Consider the following 15,993-nt stretch of genomic DNA (forward strand, 5'->3'; position numbering starts at 1 on the left):
TCACATCCATCCTGTAATTGTTACATATTTCAAACAAAATAGGACACAATCAATGTATCACCAAAGTATGTAACATTTCATTCGTTGGGGAGCATGATCTACAACATGATAGGAAATGTATGTCAGATATAATGTATGTATCAGCTTGGAGCAAAGGAGTGTACCGACTTTCTGGTTATGCATTTGCAGAAGTGTGTGTGAGCTAAAGTAATCATATTAATGAAACTACATAATCAAACACTAACAAAAATGATCATCTCCAATACTGAGCTTTATTTCTGTGCAGAGTAAATGTTGTTTTATGACATCTAGAAGTTGTTGCATTAAAAAACAGACGGCCAAAGATCTGCTGAAAAACCCACTTAAAGATGTTTGGACTCTACATGTCCCCAAGACGGGAAGAGAATTGTAATGTCATTGAAACTTTATGGGAAGTGTTTGTATTTTTGGCAGATATATTTAAAGAAAAATGTATTCAAGAAAGACTCAGTGATGATACAAATGAAGTTATTTTAATGCATATTAGCAGTTTTTGGATTTACAAATATAAACATTATCACATTCACCTCAGGTGATCGATTACAGCACAACACCCCAAAATACAAACGACACCTACTGTATGGAGATATTATTTAAACGTATGCAAATTAGATATTTGCACAATACTTGCTTAAGCCTGTGACCAGATGTGTGAGGTTGACTTTAATGTCAACTTACTTCCACTGACTGTGTTAAACTCCACCAACAGGCTCAAACTAACCCGAGAAGTTATTAGTAAGCATTATTTGATGTGGTTCTGAGGCATCGATGTCGAGTTATTGAATAAATGAATAAATATAAACTGTAATAACAAACAAAATCAATAAATTAATGTTGAAATGTCAAACACAACACTCAACAATTTATAAAAGTATTAAGGTAAGTGAAGACATGAGGGTGAAACAGGAAAATATAATGTGTTCATCATTCTTGAAATACATTCCAAATATTTGAGAAGAAGTAATGATATTTATTTCTGTACAGGTCATCTTTTTTGTCTGATACTGAAGTTACATTAATGTCAGATACAGATGTTGGCACGTAGAAGAATTTGTCGTATGAAGGCAAACTGAGGGAGGGGACATCTTTTCTGCTCACATGCCATGCAGTCTCTCTGTGATCCTCAGCTCCTGAGACGTAAAGTAAACTCTGAATGAAGCTTGTATAAAAATACTGTGTTCTCAAATATTTAAAGAATAAAAATAAACAACCCAAAAAACAAGCACGTCTTTAAAAAAAGTATAATCGCAACACAAATGCATGCATCCTTTTCATCTGTCCAGTGAATGTGTTTCCGGAATCCGTCTCAGTTTGTCTACATCGATTTAGAGACTGATCACAGGAGCAGTTTAAAAAGAAAAATATTGTTCCATTAAGTGCAAAGACAGTCTTTCATTGGTTGTTAGGAAGAACTAGCTGGCCTTCTGCAGCAGTTTGTCCTCTTTCAGTCTGAACGGCACGCTCACAGACATTTCTGCGATGAACCGCTCGCAGGCCGCCCTCGTCACCTGCTTGCAGAAGCGAAGGTCGATCTGACAGATGCTTCCGCAGCGCTTGAAAAAGTTCAGGGAATGGTCTGTGACCCGGTTACAAACTAAAAGGGAAAGAGAGAACAATATCAGTCACAAGCTTGATATTTAATAAGGGTCTGTGTCGCAACTTGACTGAATATCAAAATCACTTCCACAATTGTTGGATATATTAAGTGTACGTAGGGATGCTAACCCAGTTGCAGAGAACATAAAGTTTCTCCTGTAGTGGAATTAACATATTGTTATACCTGCTGGCAAAATGAGAAAACTGCTTCGACTAAGGTTAGATGTAAAAAATAGCATATTTTTTGTCGTATTGGAGAATATTCATTTCCATCTTTTGTAATCTGCTAATCACACCTACATTATATAATCGGATGATTTTCGGAGGTAATTTGACAAATCCTTCATTAACTTAACTTCTGTTTGTATCAGTTTTGTCCATTCAGCTCAGAAGATTTCATGGATTATAGAGGATGTAACACACGCTACCCGATCTACTTATAATAACTCAAGTGACTGGTTTCCCCGAAAACCATCCTGTGTGGCCATCTGAACTAAAGCATCTAACGTCGTACAGTATCGCACGTGTATGTCAGCACCTGTCTTCCACTTTGTGCCGTGTTTCTCTCACCTGACAGGTTGATGTCTGTGAGGGAGTCCCTGGTGGTCGTCCCGGCTGCGGTCAGCAGGTTGACCGACTGGTCGTTGATGTGGTTGCAGTAGCTCAGGTCCAGCATGGACAGAGAAGGCATCTGCCGACTGATGAGACGTAGAGACGCGTCTGTGATGTCGAGCCCCGCCAGACGCAGGTCCTCCACGTTCCGCAGTTTGCAACGATTATCCAGCTGACCTGTTATCAGGGTCACAGAGAACATCACAGATTAATTCATGTATTTTGTCAACAGGTCCACTACAGTAAATAAGGATCTGTACGATATCTAAAAGCTATATATGCGAAATCGGCAGCATTATGTTCTTACTTGCGATAAACTTTTATTAAATCAGATATGTATTCCTAAAAATGTAAATCTAACATAGGTCTGAGGACACAAAATGTTATACATGTCTTTCAAGAAAACATATCTTTGAGTATGAAGTCAGTAAGTTACATGTGAAATGTTACACTAATGGACGTGGTGATTAAAACCAGGAAGAAAGAAAACCTTTTGATCATTTCTCATTTCAACGTTGAAATGTTATACTTTTAAATGTAATGTTTTAAACATTAAGGGTGGTCATACTGTAGTAATTCAACTTTACAATGATGGCTGTGCTTGATTTTATTAACCTATGAGTTACCTGGTCTGTTGTCTGTGGGGGGGGAGAGGAGGTCCCTCATCTGAGCGTCTTTGAGCCCCTCCACCCACTGGACGTCCAGGGTGCGCAGCAGAGGGCAGCTGGAGGTGCAGAGCGCAGAAACAGCCGCCCACGAACACCCTGACAACTTCAACACTCGGAGACCTGAAAATAAAACCACAGCACTTCAAGATACTGATGCTGGACAAAAGAAACACAACAGGGAGCGTTTTCCTTGTCTGCAGTTCCAGAATCACTCTTAGTTACCTGGCAATCTATTTATAAGCCAGCTTAATTGTTTCTTGGAAATGTTGGTCCAGCTGAGGTCCAGGGAAACTGGCTGCCGGCGGATGATCCCACTCAGCATGAGAGGAGTGATGGAAGTGCAGCGGTTCAGGTCAATCTTTGTCCAGAGTCTCTTATCACAACACCTGGAGATCAGTAAGAAAGGTGTATATGTAATCATGTTATTAAGATCTATAAAATCTGTGCAGCGATATTTGTGTTTCGACAGGTGGGCAATGTTCTCAATGTGTGAAGGGTTGTTCTGTTTGGTATGTATTAAATTACGTTATTGTTCACATTAATAGTCACGTCATGTTTTTAAGACCCTACTTTGGCAGTCTGCTTCTCTCGTGTAAATGTGCAGATGTGGGTTGTTTTTAGTTTGCTCGGGGAAACAGGGCCAAAGCAATAAACATGTTTTGAGCTAGGAAATGGTAACACGATGCATTACTGGTAGAATGTGTAAAATCTGACTCCAAAATAAAAGTGACGTGAAAGGCAATTTTCACATTCACTTAGTTTGTCACTAGTTAATAAATGGAAATAAAGATGCCACATGCAAACCCCATTTCAGAGGCACATTTAATTGTTCAATTGTGTGAATAATAAGTCAAACTAAATGATATGATAAGTAGACATTTGTGAAAACCGATATACCTGGCTGCTATTTTCGTGTATTTTATTAGATTGTGTAATTTTTGTATCTTGGATGTAATATTAAGCTCTCTTTGGCTCTTTTTGCTGTAACAAATGAAAAAGTCCCCTCTGTGGGACGAATAAAGGTATTCTGATTCTGAATTCTAAATGACTCAGATTTGGGGAATTATTTTACACGAGGGATCACTTTGGGAATGATCATACACATCAACAGGTTAAATCAAACAGCCGTAGAGGTAACATATAAAAGTTTGAGATATATATTGTTCATAGCTTATAAATTATGAGATATTTATCATACGCAATAGCGCCCCTCTTATGTTAAACGTGTGTGTCCTGTTCCCGTACCATCTGTTCCAAGTCTTGCAGACACTCATGCAGACACACAGCTCCTGGTGTGTGAGGTAGTCGAAGATCTTCATCCACACCTCGCGCTGTATGACGTGAGACTTCCCATCTTTCAGCGGCAGTCTGTCAGGAGGCGGGCTTATCGGAGGAGGCCGGATGACGTGCCGCTCCATCTGGACACATTTGGGCGGGGAGTGTGGGGGCACCGGACGGTTGGTGGGGGTGCTCCTGTTGAAGCCCAGCGGAGTGATCTGACTCGGGTAGAAGTGACGCAGCTCCCAGGGGGTCCCGTTCATCTCTTTGTTCTTGAGGTGGGGCCTCTGATCTCCGAGTTCGCTGCCGTTGCGGAACAGCCTCTTGGGTTCCTCGTTCTCCGTCTCCGGCTCCACCTTGAGGGGTTGGCGGTTCTCGTTGGCCAGGCAGTCCTCCGTCTTCTGGATCTCCTGGTTCAGGGCTTTGCTCAGCTCCCGGCTCAGCTCTCTGTTAGGTAAACGGCGCTTGCGGCGGGCTTTCGGACGCGGCCCTTTTTCCTGGGTCTCACTTCCAGCCTCGCTGCTGGGGCCGGCCTGCGGAGAGCTGCAGAGGGACTGGTCACTGTCTCCAAATGGAGTTTTAACGGAGGGATTCAAGAGTGCATTCCTGGAGTCCCTCTCCTCTGCTTCTTCTTCAGGATCCCCAAAACGCCCTTTCCTTTCTACACCTCCCCTGAAGTGAGGCACCCTTCCTTCTTCATCCTCCTCCTCCTCATAGGCGTCTTCGTCTTCCTCTTCTGTCTTGATATGATGCAGGAGTTTGGAAAAATAAGGATCATCTGACTTTTCCTACAGGAAAGAAAAGGGCAATATTTACAAATTTGTTTTGCAGATGGGGCAGATTTTCAACAGTATTTGATTAGTCATGTGGCCAGCTTGCTTGTTGTTTAGTGTCTTGTGAGCACATATGGGCTGGGACTCATTGGTGCAGGACTCACACTCACACAAACAAGTCATACACCCCTTTCCCCCTGGACCAAAATGAACACCGACTAACATCTGGCTTTTGTACTTAGCAGGAGGGGTTACATTTGGCAGAGTCATTTGTCTCATGACAAATGACTCTGCAGTAGTCAAGAGCTTATAAAACAATCTACAGTATAGAAACATTAAACCTACTCATTTTCTCCCCTACTGAGAAAAAGCTATGACATATTTGTAGGGAATAGGGTTTATACAATCTGTAGGGATTTGCACATGTTTTATGATTAATTCACTTACAGAACATACAGTTAATATGCTCTCCCTAAAGTTTACAGGCCAGAATGTGAAGTAATCGCTCATAATTTAAACTCAACTGAAACCATTTAAAAAAACCATTAAATCCTGCCTTGTTGGTCTGTAACTATGGGTAAGTGGCAGATTTAAAATTCAGTAAAAAACTGGGAAAAGGTTTCACAGTTTAACCGTGTTTTTGTCACATGAAAGGTGAGTGAAAAAGGCAGGTTGACACTTCTGCTGGCATCACCTGGCAACAGGAAGGGAGTATTTTCTTCATGCAAATACTCACTTCTGAATAAAAAAGGGTCATATTGATACTAACCTTCTTCCTCACACCGAGATCCTCTTCCTCATCGTCATCAAACAGCTTCCTCTTCTTCCTCAGTTTGTCCTCAGGCCTGGGTCGTGGCAGGTTGCAGGGGGAGAGCAGAGGGGGTTGTCGGTGGAGAGTCTCCTCGGGTCGGTACCTGGGGGTCTCCTCTCTGTCTGGCCTCCTCTTCACCGCTGTAGAAGCGTCCCCCTCCTCCTTCAGGGGCTTCTGCTCCCTCAGCAGGGACCCGGGGAGGTTGGAGGCGTACTTGAACCCAGGACCCCTTTTTTGCTTCAATGCCAAGGGGGACAAAAATTGCGAAACAACTTTATACCTTTAGCCTATCGTGGGCAGGAAAACCAACTGTACTGCAAATGTGCCTGAGGTTTGATAAAGTGTGTCAGTGATCAAAGCAGACAACGTGTTACTTCTAGAGGTAGAAACAAAACAAAAAGGAAATCTATTAGTCGAGCTTCTCTATTTTCTGCTACTTTATACTTGCTACTTTTATGCAACTCTGTAACCTGTTTAAGTTACTATAGGATCATTTAAAATCACTACCGATTTGGAAAATTATTATTTATGAATGTACAAAACATACAGTTAATATGCTCTCTTTAAATCCACAAGGCAAGAACAAATAGTAACCCTTTTTAATCCTTTTATTTTTGTTTTATTATCCTGTGTGAACCACACTGTCCTGTTTTTCATTCTTATTCTGTTGCTGCTTAAACTACTGAATTTCCCCACTGAGATTAATAAAGGTACATCTTATGTTATCTTATCTTAAAGTCGACTGAAATAATAATAAAAACCCATCAAAACTGGTAATTTACTTGAGTTTTTTTGCTACTTTACATCTCAACGTTGTTACATCCAAGAGACAAATAGTTTTTTTTGATTCCATTTACAATTAAAATAAAATGTAACAGTCTAATAAATGTTGGATTATATTAGATTAAAATCACCCAGCATATTAAGTATATAAGTACCTGCACAATTAAAGTAACATATGTATTAATTATCCAATACTATATAATCACTTATGTGTGATCTGAGTACTTCTTCCACCACTGGCTGAGTCAGTGGTTTCCTGCTTCTGTGACAAACACAGTCACATGTAAATGACTTTCACAAACAAGAAAAGTATAATCAGGAAGTGGCAAGATGATCAACATACACAAACTGAAAAACTGAAACTAATACTGAATAAAGAAAGTTACTGTTATAAATGAGTAAAAATGAAAGAAATCTTTGGTAGTAAAACTTTTACAACGTCAACACTCTTTCAACACAGCCTGTGTAAGCAGTTCTCAATCTGCTGACTCATGCATGTTGTACTCACTTTTCCACTTTTTCCAGCATGGTTGCATTTGGGGCATTCCCAGCAGTTGGGCAGTTCATCGTTCACCACTCCTGAGGCTTCGTTCACCTGGCAAATGAACCGGATTACAACAAGAACAACAAGCTTTAACGCTCAGTTTTTATAACACAAACAAGACAGAGGAAGTGAAAGTGACAGTTCTGACATGCTCCTGCCAGGCAGGTCAGCACAGTTTAACCTCAGATATCATGCAAACTCTTCATGCAAAAGAAAAAGGGGTTGAATTCAAAGGAAAAGTTTACCAACAAAATGGCCATTTGTATACAGATAACTCAACCAGTGTAATCTGGAATTTTTAAAGAGAATGTTTTTCTCACAAGCCTTCACAGTACAAACAGAATAAATAAACAAAGAAAACTCTGGAGAAACTGAAGTAAATTAGCTATCTACATACTTCTGCCTGCACAGTCAGTTTTTAACTGTGATGTTTTTGCAAAAATGAATGTATTAAATAGGAGCACAACTGCATAAATCAGACTTTTTCAAGAGTTGTGTCAGAATTTGTACAGAAATGTAGGGATATGGTGATACGGTTTTTCAAAACACAGATAAAGTGTGCTTTAAATATTTAAAAAACTGAGAAAAGCATTGAAAGATTACTCACTCTGGAGAAAACCAATATAAATATTTTCACTTAAAGAAGGATCAGGAGTCACTAAGGTTAAGTTAGTGATATATAAATTGTTTAAAAATGAAACTCCTACATAAGAAGCTTAAATAAGCACTTCCTTATTAGTATGTATAAAACTAAAGGGAAAACGGATTTGATGCGTTGGTTGATGCTTCCTGCTAAACAACTTGACAGCGCTTGTCTGAAAAACTGGTTTGACCAAGCCTGTGCTGGCCTGACGTTAACAACCAGAAGCAGGGTGTGTGCTGCTTGATATCGGTTCGGTATGTTCCTCTCAGAATGCTGTTAGCACTTCGACTAGTAAGACAACAACATCCCACTGCCATAACGCTAGTAAACCATATAATAATGACGAGTGTGTTATATAAACAACACCGCTTCCAATTTACTTCAGTGACTACACTCCATACGTCTGAGTCACACACACATTACCCTTGAATGACCTGGCATTCCTGGCACACTACGTTAACTGAAATAAATCACACGGTGATTACTCGTCTAAAAGGTGGAGTTGCTCAACAACCGTTCCCAGCACTGCTCTCCTCTGATGTACCTTCAGACAGTTGGGATGGACGATCTCGTTGCAGATGGAGCACTCCATCAGCATGAAGTTGAACTTGTCCTCCTCTTCCTCCAGTGTGTCCTCTTTCCCGGCCTCTTTACACACCACACACACCGCCGTGTGAGGCAGCACCGGCTGTGTGACGAGAGAGTAAATGATCAAGAACATGCAGGAAGCGGACCGTCAAGATGTCAGATCATTACTGCAAGATTAATGTGGCCAGAGGAACGCATGATAACAATATAATTACAATATCTACAGAACATTTTAAAATAATTAATGATAATGAAATCAGTCAAATGTATCTTTAACTGTTTACTTTGCTATAACCACAACTTGGATATGATATTATCATGTTTTATAAACATCATATCACTATTCAAATATTATCATTTCACTGATATTATCAATACCTGTATATACCTGACAACCCTATGCAGGAATAAATACGATTTAATTAAACAAAAAGAGAAGAGAAAGTGTGACAGAGGACATTGGTATTTGTCTAAGTCACAGCTTCTGCAAAGTAAGATGTAAAAGCATTTGTAAAGAATATAAAAGCTTTTCTAAAACTACAAATTAAATGTAGTAATGTAAAAGTCCAGGAAGCGAAGTCCATAGGCTTGAGAACCAGTCACCAATTCAAGTCCCAGAAAGACCAAGTGCTACCGAGGTGTCCCTTAGCAAGGCACCGTTCCCTACACTGCTCCCCAGGCACCGTTCATAATGGCCTCCCACTGCTCCTAACACCAGGATGGGTCAAATGCAGTAGGTACATTTCCCTTCTGTGGGACGATTAAGGGTATATTCTTCTTCTCCCTTTCGTCCCACTTACCGCAATGCACTGCCTCATGATGCACGACTGCTTCATGCGCCCCGGCCCTCCGAACTTCTTCATGTCTTTGCAGAAGTGACACTCTCCACACTCGGTCCGGACGCACGCTTCGCACTTCCGGCATCGCGTCCTCCTGCGCCTGGCTCCCGACGAGCTGCGGTTGGACGGCAGCTTGACGGCCGCCGACGTCCCCACCTTCGGCTTCGGCCGGTTGGCCGCCCGCTGCTGGAAGATGAAGAGTAAGAGACGAAAGTTAGCTGAAGGATACGCGAAGATCTCATGAGTCTTTAAGCACAAGAAAAACAGTTGATAAAGCAGGCTGGATATTATTCAGCTCTTCTGTAATGACCCTGCTGAAGCTGAGCATCAGGGCACACATCAAAAAGGATCCTGATATGTGGATCAACACTACATACCGTTTATTCATGCTTTAGTTGAGTAAATCACTCTTCTTGCTGCCTTTTGACAATAACTAGCAGTATTGTAAACAGGTTAACTACACATCAGGCATAGATACAGATATTGAGGTGAAATGTCTTATATTTGTAGGGCTTAAAAAGGACTTTCATTACATACTTGTTCAAAACAACAACAAAAATGACATAACTTTCTTGATAATCAATTGATTGTTTAGGTCATAAAAATGTAAGAATAGCCCATCACTGATTTGCAGAGTCCAAGGAAACAACCTTTAATTCCATTTATTGGATGCCTGAAGAAGTCTTACATTCAATAATATTCAACTGAATCTTACAAAATATAAATCAGAGAATATCAGGAAGGTCTTTACATTAGAGAAGCGGGGAAGGGAGGATCTTTCTGTTAATTGGCTGAATAAATTGTTTCACCCATACATTAGAGACATTAAATTAAATGATTGCACAGGTTATACGATCATAACCATCCTTTTATTTAATCAGAGTGCTTCTCTCCACCAGCTCCGACCTCTCTGGTAAATTGCACACATGCATATTGCTCTGTGTGACTCGTGGGAGTGAAAGAAATGAAAGAAAGGGCAACATGGTGATTAAACCGCTCTGCACTCAGCTTCGCCTCTCTGCTCATAATATCACATTTGTGCATTTCTCACATTTTATTTTTAGTCTCTTGCCTGTTGCCATGGCAGGACTATGAAAATAAAAGACAAATCGGAGACCATTACAGCGAGTCTTGTTCTAGCAGGAGAGGTTACCTAGGCAACACGTTTGCCTTTCTGGGGGCAATCTGTTTGAAAAGACGACTGCAAGAGATGATAAAAATAAGCTCACAGCAGGAGCTTTTACTGCAGGATTTAATTACTTATCACTAAAACTGCATTTCAGCACAGGCTTCTTTATAAGTCATTGGGAGTGATATCAGGTAAAACAGGATGGAAATAGAACAAAACCCTCCGGTTTAACAACAATTACAATGCTAGAGAGAATTAAGTGTGCACACATACAAGGAAAACACTAGTTAAAAAATAACAATTCTTAGTCATGTATGATTCAAGCTTTGGTTATTTTAAAAGGGTCCCTATCAGTATTTTGTGCCTCTACTTTGTTTACATGCTTTAATGTTCAAAAACTTTATTTTTTCCCCTCATACTGCCTGTGCTGCAGCACCTCTTTTCACCCTCTGTCTGAAACCAGAGCCCAGTCTGCTCTGATTGGTTAGCTGGCTGGCTCTGTTGTGATTGGTCAACCACTTAGAGATGCCCTGACCCTTATCCTATCATGTAGAATGTGTTGGAGCGCTAGCCAACAGAAGCAGTGACACATAGTGATGTCATTATATCACACAAGTAAAAAAAGGAGTCCATTTACAAGCACAAAAACCTTTATAAACACACAACAGGAAAGGGAAAACCCCCAGACAGCATAAAGGGATGCCCCTAGAGTAAATGTACGTGCAAGAGTCTTGCTGTTAGATTTGTATCCTCATGGTTACTACACATATTGTCAGGGGGTTTGGATGAAAGCGTGTACAAAATAAAATGTAATGAATTGATACATAGTTGTCCTGGATGCACACAGAAATACACACAGGTCTAACAACAAGAACAATAAAGCTAGCTTAAAAGCAGCGTATTACTGTGCTGCAAAAGGTCCAGGAATAAACATGGATTAAATATAAAGTAAATAATACTTAAATACATTAGGTAAGTGGATCTGACAGTATCGTGTGTACAGGGAGTTGGACAATTAGATTTGAATGTTTTCTTCATATTAAATGTGAAATGTGATTTTGTTGTCCTGGTTTTTTGTTTAAATATATGTTCAAATGTATTATATTCTTTGTCTGAAACAGAGCTTTTCCATCTTTTAAATGCTCTTCTGTATCGAACTTACTAAAAATCATCTGGATGTGAATGTTTTTGTAATTTTCAATCAGGAGTACTTTTGAATACTATTTATTTTAAAATCCTATCATGAGATTATTTTAATTTGTATTTTTTATTGAATTATCTCTCCTGGCATGTTGCCATGAATCTATCTGACTTCTGTGGAAATATGGGAGTGAAGCATCAGAGGAGCGACTGTAGCTGCAGGGTGACTGTCAACATCAACATCACACAATGTTTGTTTTTTTCTGCCGCCATATTATGTTCCTGACCTTGTCTGAAACAACGGTTTTGATCTTTATCATTTCTTATGTCAGCCACTAAACAAAACAATTTAAATCACAGTGTTAAAGGAGCGTCACAGATTTATCTTTTCTCCAGCTCCTTAAATGTTCATATCTCCTGATTTCTTAACTCCTCTCTGACATTAAACAGAATATCTTTAAGTTGTGGAAAAAATGAAACATTTTTGCCATTTGTTAACACTGATCAACATGCTTCCCCATTTCTTGACATGTCATATACCAAACAAGAAATACGTTGCCATTACTCTCTCATATATTTTGCTATCTACTCCAAAAATACTTGTTAGTTTCAGCTCTTGACAAAAAGTTTGGAGCACAACAAATGACATGGTGAGAGGTTATACATTCTCTGGAGATCTCACACATCCAGCTGGCTACTTAACTCAGATTAAAATAAATAAGAAGCATAAAATGATGTCTAAAAACAAATCTCAGCACGGCTGCCAAAGCAGCTATCAGCTGACCTCGTCTTTACTGTAACCGTGTGCAGTAATATGTCAGGAATTTTGGATTGCTTCCTGGTGTGGGAAGAAAAAAACATGGCTTATATTTTGATTTGAGCGTGGTTTTCTGACTCAGGTTCATCATGGATTTCAGAGGAAGTCACAAAGCTTATCGTTGGTTGCTATCAAAACAAAAGAAAAAGTGAGTGTGGCTGTCTTCAACACCATGTCCAAAGAGACCAACACACTGCCTCTGAAGAACTGTTATTGGGTGTTGTGTGTAAACATTGTGTAAGCAGCAGGACCTGGCTCTTATGTCAGCACCTCTCATATTTCTGCTTCGTTGAGAAGGCCAAGTGTCTAATGGAGACTTGTGCAATATCACTGTTAGAAAGCATTTATGCCCAAATATCTCACACACACACACACACACACACACACACACACACACACACACACACACACACACACACCAAATGAATAGGCATGTCACAATAACCACATTATTGTACAAGCAATATTGTCATGTATTTTTGCTGACCTCATTATTGGCTGTTGTTTTTACAGTCAAGTGTGTTTACCCTAAAAATGTCAGCAATATTTTAAAGAACATGATGCCAGAATAAACACCAGGGTTTCCCCTTTCATTAAAATGCCTGCTCTCTATTCCCCCATGTGCCATCTGTTTAATATTGTTTAAGTGCACTTTTTTGTAACAGAGCCAGAGAGTGCATTATATTTATTGTTTTGGTTGTGTGACATGAATTATTCATGCTTTATTTATATACGATATTTGCTCAATAGGATGTCTAAATATATAAGAATAAAAAGTGAATGCTATTTGAAAGAGTATGCTTGCTTTAATATGTTATTATTTATTATTATATTGTCATTACACAAACTTAAAATGGCAATAATTAAAATAATGAAATAGTTATCACAATTATATCTCGGGCAACATATCCTGCAACAAAAGTAGTTATGTGACAGGCCTACACACCAAAACGTTATCCTAAAGACCCTCAGAAAACACAGTTTGAGTGTAATATCTGATTTGAAAACTCTCCAGTGCTGTATTTTCCTCCTCCTGGTGCAAAATAAGTGGCCAAAACAACAGTTGAAATTAAACCATGCCTTATTTCTGCCAGGGGTTTGAGGGGTCAATGGACCCCAGTTTGGGAACCACAACAGAAGTAGTAGAGCCCCTTCATTGTTCCCTCACCCCATCCCCCCCTCATCTGCCTAAACAACATTGAGCCTAAAGCCTTCTTAAAGGCACAGAGTGAGAGGGGTAACTTTAGGAAGTGTGAGGAAATCAATCACAAGTATGCATTTTCCCACTAACCGGACATGTGGGATTAGAGTACATTGTGTAAATCAAAGCTTGTACATGCATGGTTTTTCAGATAGATATAAGGTTTTGTCCACACGTTTATAACATAAGAGGATGGAAATCTGTATGAAGGTGGTTAGTACAAAATGGGTCAGTTTTGGCTAACATGATAGATGTTGTCCAAGGAGGAGAGAACACGGTGTGTGTGTGTGTGTGTGTGTGTGTGTGTGTGTGTGTTTGTATGTGTGGACAGGCAAGGTATCAATCCCAATAAGCAGCCCGATTATATTTAACCATGTTTACATAAGATTTACCTGAGTATTAAAACATATAACTGTAGAAAGGTTTAAAAGGGACATATTTCAACACGATACTGAGAATAGCGGGTAACCTGAAGCCACAGAAGAAAACACATTTCCACTCACAAAAACCTTTCTCTCTCGCTGCACGTTTTGATAAAAACACACACGTATACACACGGAGGTGACATAATGAAATGTGGGAGCTCTGACCTGCTCAGACTCTGAATCATATTCCTCATCGTCTCCGCTCAGTGACAAGGCCATGGCTCCTCTCTCATCGTTTGTGAACACCAGAGAAAACTAACATGGCTGAACAAGCTTCCTGCAGCTCAACTCATTCACCCCTCCCTCAAAGAGGCAGCTGCTAGCAATGTTCACTGTGCTGCGTTCAGGAACCATGAGAAACGTGGGGAGCACCGACTTCCTGCTTACCTAACAGCATTCTGGTTAACGAAAAACCGGTGGTCTAAAAATAAGGATACATATTATCGTGATTAAACACATGTTAGGGAATGTAAAAGAGTGTTCATAGAGGAATATAAGTTAAATATGCACATGTGCATGCTGCATGTTATCGCAATGATGATAAACTAGGGACATGATAGCAGCATCAATTCAACAGGAAACGGAGATCAGCAGGCAACACAAGACAATTCACTCCCAAACACCTCCGTCTTCGCTTCTACTGGTTTTTGTGGGATGTGTGTCTACATGTACAGGTAAAACTAAGCCTTAGGCTTTAGAATAGTTAACCTTACGTTATGTATTATAGGGTTGTTATTAATAATTATGATTACAATTTCATAAATGTTGTAGCTTAAAGGCCAAACAATGCAATATTTTTGAACGCTAAAGTAATTAACCTCATATAACAAACAAAACCTGATTAAAGATATAAAAGTTGAATTGTCCACCTCGTTGTTTTATTCTACGAGATTTGCTACCAGATATTATGTTATATTATTATTTTGTTAAACTGCCCAATACATTTGGTTTCCCCTTAATTGAGGGACTGTATGTATTAAACGTGTACAATTACCACTCACACTGTTGATCTGATGTCTTAATTAAATTAAAAGGAAAAACCGGCCCTCTCACCTAAAAAACATTGCTTTATATTAGATCAATTGTAGGATACAGCGCCCAATTAACACTAAATGTTTATTTGGCTTACTCTCGCTTGGACTGTAGGCTATGATATAAAGATGGTGATATAATAATCACGTATGGCCATTATATTCAGGGTTTGAAAACATCTCACTCTGGCATCATCCAGTGGTAGCATGAAGTGGTGGACAAATTCATGCAATGTCAGATAACAGTTATTGGCAGATGCCTGCACTCACAAGGGTTATACTTTATTAATGATCCATATTTTATAATGCATTTTACTGATCCAACACCAGGGAAGATCACTACAATGGTTATGTATTATTTGACTTTGACTAATTTAACATAGGTGCACTTCAAACAGATTGCAGATCGACCTTTTCATTTTTATAAAAATATTTAAGCTATTGTGACATTTACTCCTTATTCTATTCTTAGTCGATACCCTTTTTCTGCTTTTCTCCCTGAGATGTTTGGTGCTTGCTGCCCTCAGGTGGTAGAGGGCTGCGATGCTTTACTCTCTGTTAAGTCTCTCCAAATTGGTTAGGAGTGTGAACTGAAAACTGCAAGACATCCTCACAAAAACAAGTGATGGATTACTTAAATGTTCTCCTGTGCTGCAGCAGCATCACAACACAAATAAGCATGTTATTCTTTTAAGCTACTTATATTTTGAGACACTAAGTCAAAATATTGAAAAACAGATACTGATTATTTAGTCGTCAAAAAGTAATTAATTCGATTTACTTATAATTATTCAGAGATAGGCCTACTTTGTCTTCTTGTTTAAGAATATTTGTCAGAATTAAGACATACTATGTAATTATTGTGAGCTACAAAGTCAAAACATTGAGAACGTTTTTTGAAAGATGTGATTATTATTTGGAGAAACTAACATCGAGTAATTGTTGTATTGACTATTTTTTCTTTTGCACAATTTTTTGTATTTTAGGTATATTATATGTTGCAGGAGCCAGAGACTAAAGATGTCATTGCCAAAACCACGCTGTAATTAGATTAGCTTTTTGAAGATCTGTTTTTC

At 39.3% G+C, this 15,993-nt stretch overlaps 1 protein-coding gene across 4 annotated transcripts; it reads right to left on the reverse strand.

Annotated features, from left to right (window-relative positions):
* Positions 1 to 496: 496 nt before the first annotated feature.
* Positions 497 to 14,180, reverse strand: kdm2ba (lysine (K)-specific demethylase 2Ba). Of its 4 annotated transcripts, none has more exons than XM_063897753.1 (10): positions 14,052 to 14,180; positions 9,136 to 9,360; positions 8,292 to 8,435; positions 7,069 to 7,155; positions 5,736 to 6,014; positions 4,161 to 4,981; positions 3,138 to 3,301; positions 2,874 to 3,035; positions 2,206 to 2,424; positions 497 to 1,633 (listed from the first exon to the last, which is right to left on the reverse strand). In XM_063897753.1, the coding sequence occupies exons 1-10, from the start codon at positions 14,103 to 14,105 to the stop codon at positions 1,452 to 1,454; spliced, it is 2,337 nt and encodes a 778-aa protein (XP_063753823.1). In that variant the 5' UTR covers positions 14,106 to 14,180; the 3' UTR covers positions 497 to 1,451. The 4 variants fall into 4 exon arrangements, with proteins under 4 accessions (XP_063753823.1, XP_063753820.1, XP_063753822.1 ...); XM_063897750.1 differs by having other exon boundaries at positions 5,736 to 6,032; XM_063897752.1 differs by having other exon boundaries at positions 5,736 to 6,022; positions 7,068 to 7,155.
* Between the last annotated feature and the right edge of the window lie 1,813 nt (positions 14,181 to 15,993).

Source organism: Eleginops maclovinus, chromosome 12 (assembly GCF_036324505.1).
Source record: "Eleginops maclovinus isolate JMC-PN-2008 ecotype Puerto Natales chromosome 12, JC_Emac_rtc_rv5, whole genome shotgun sequence".
Lineage (NCBI taxonomy): Eukaryota > Metazoa > Chordata > Actinopteri > Perciformes > Eleginopidae > Eleginops > Eleginops maclovinus.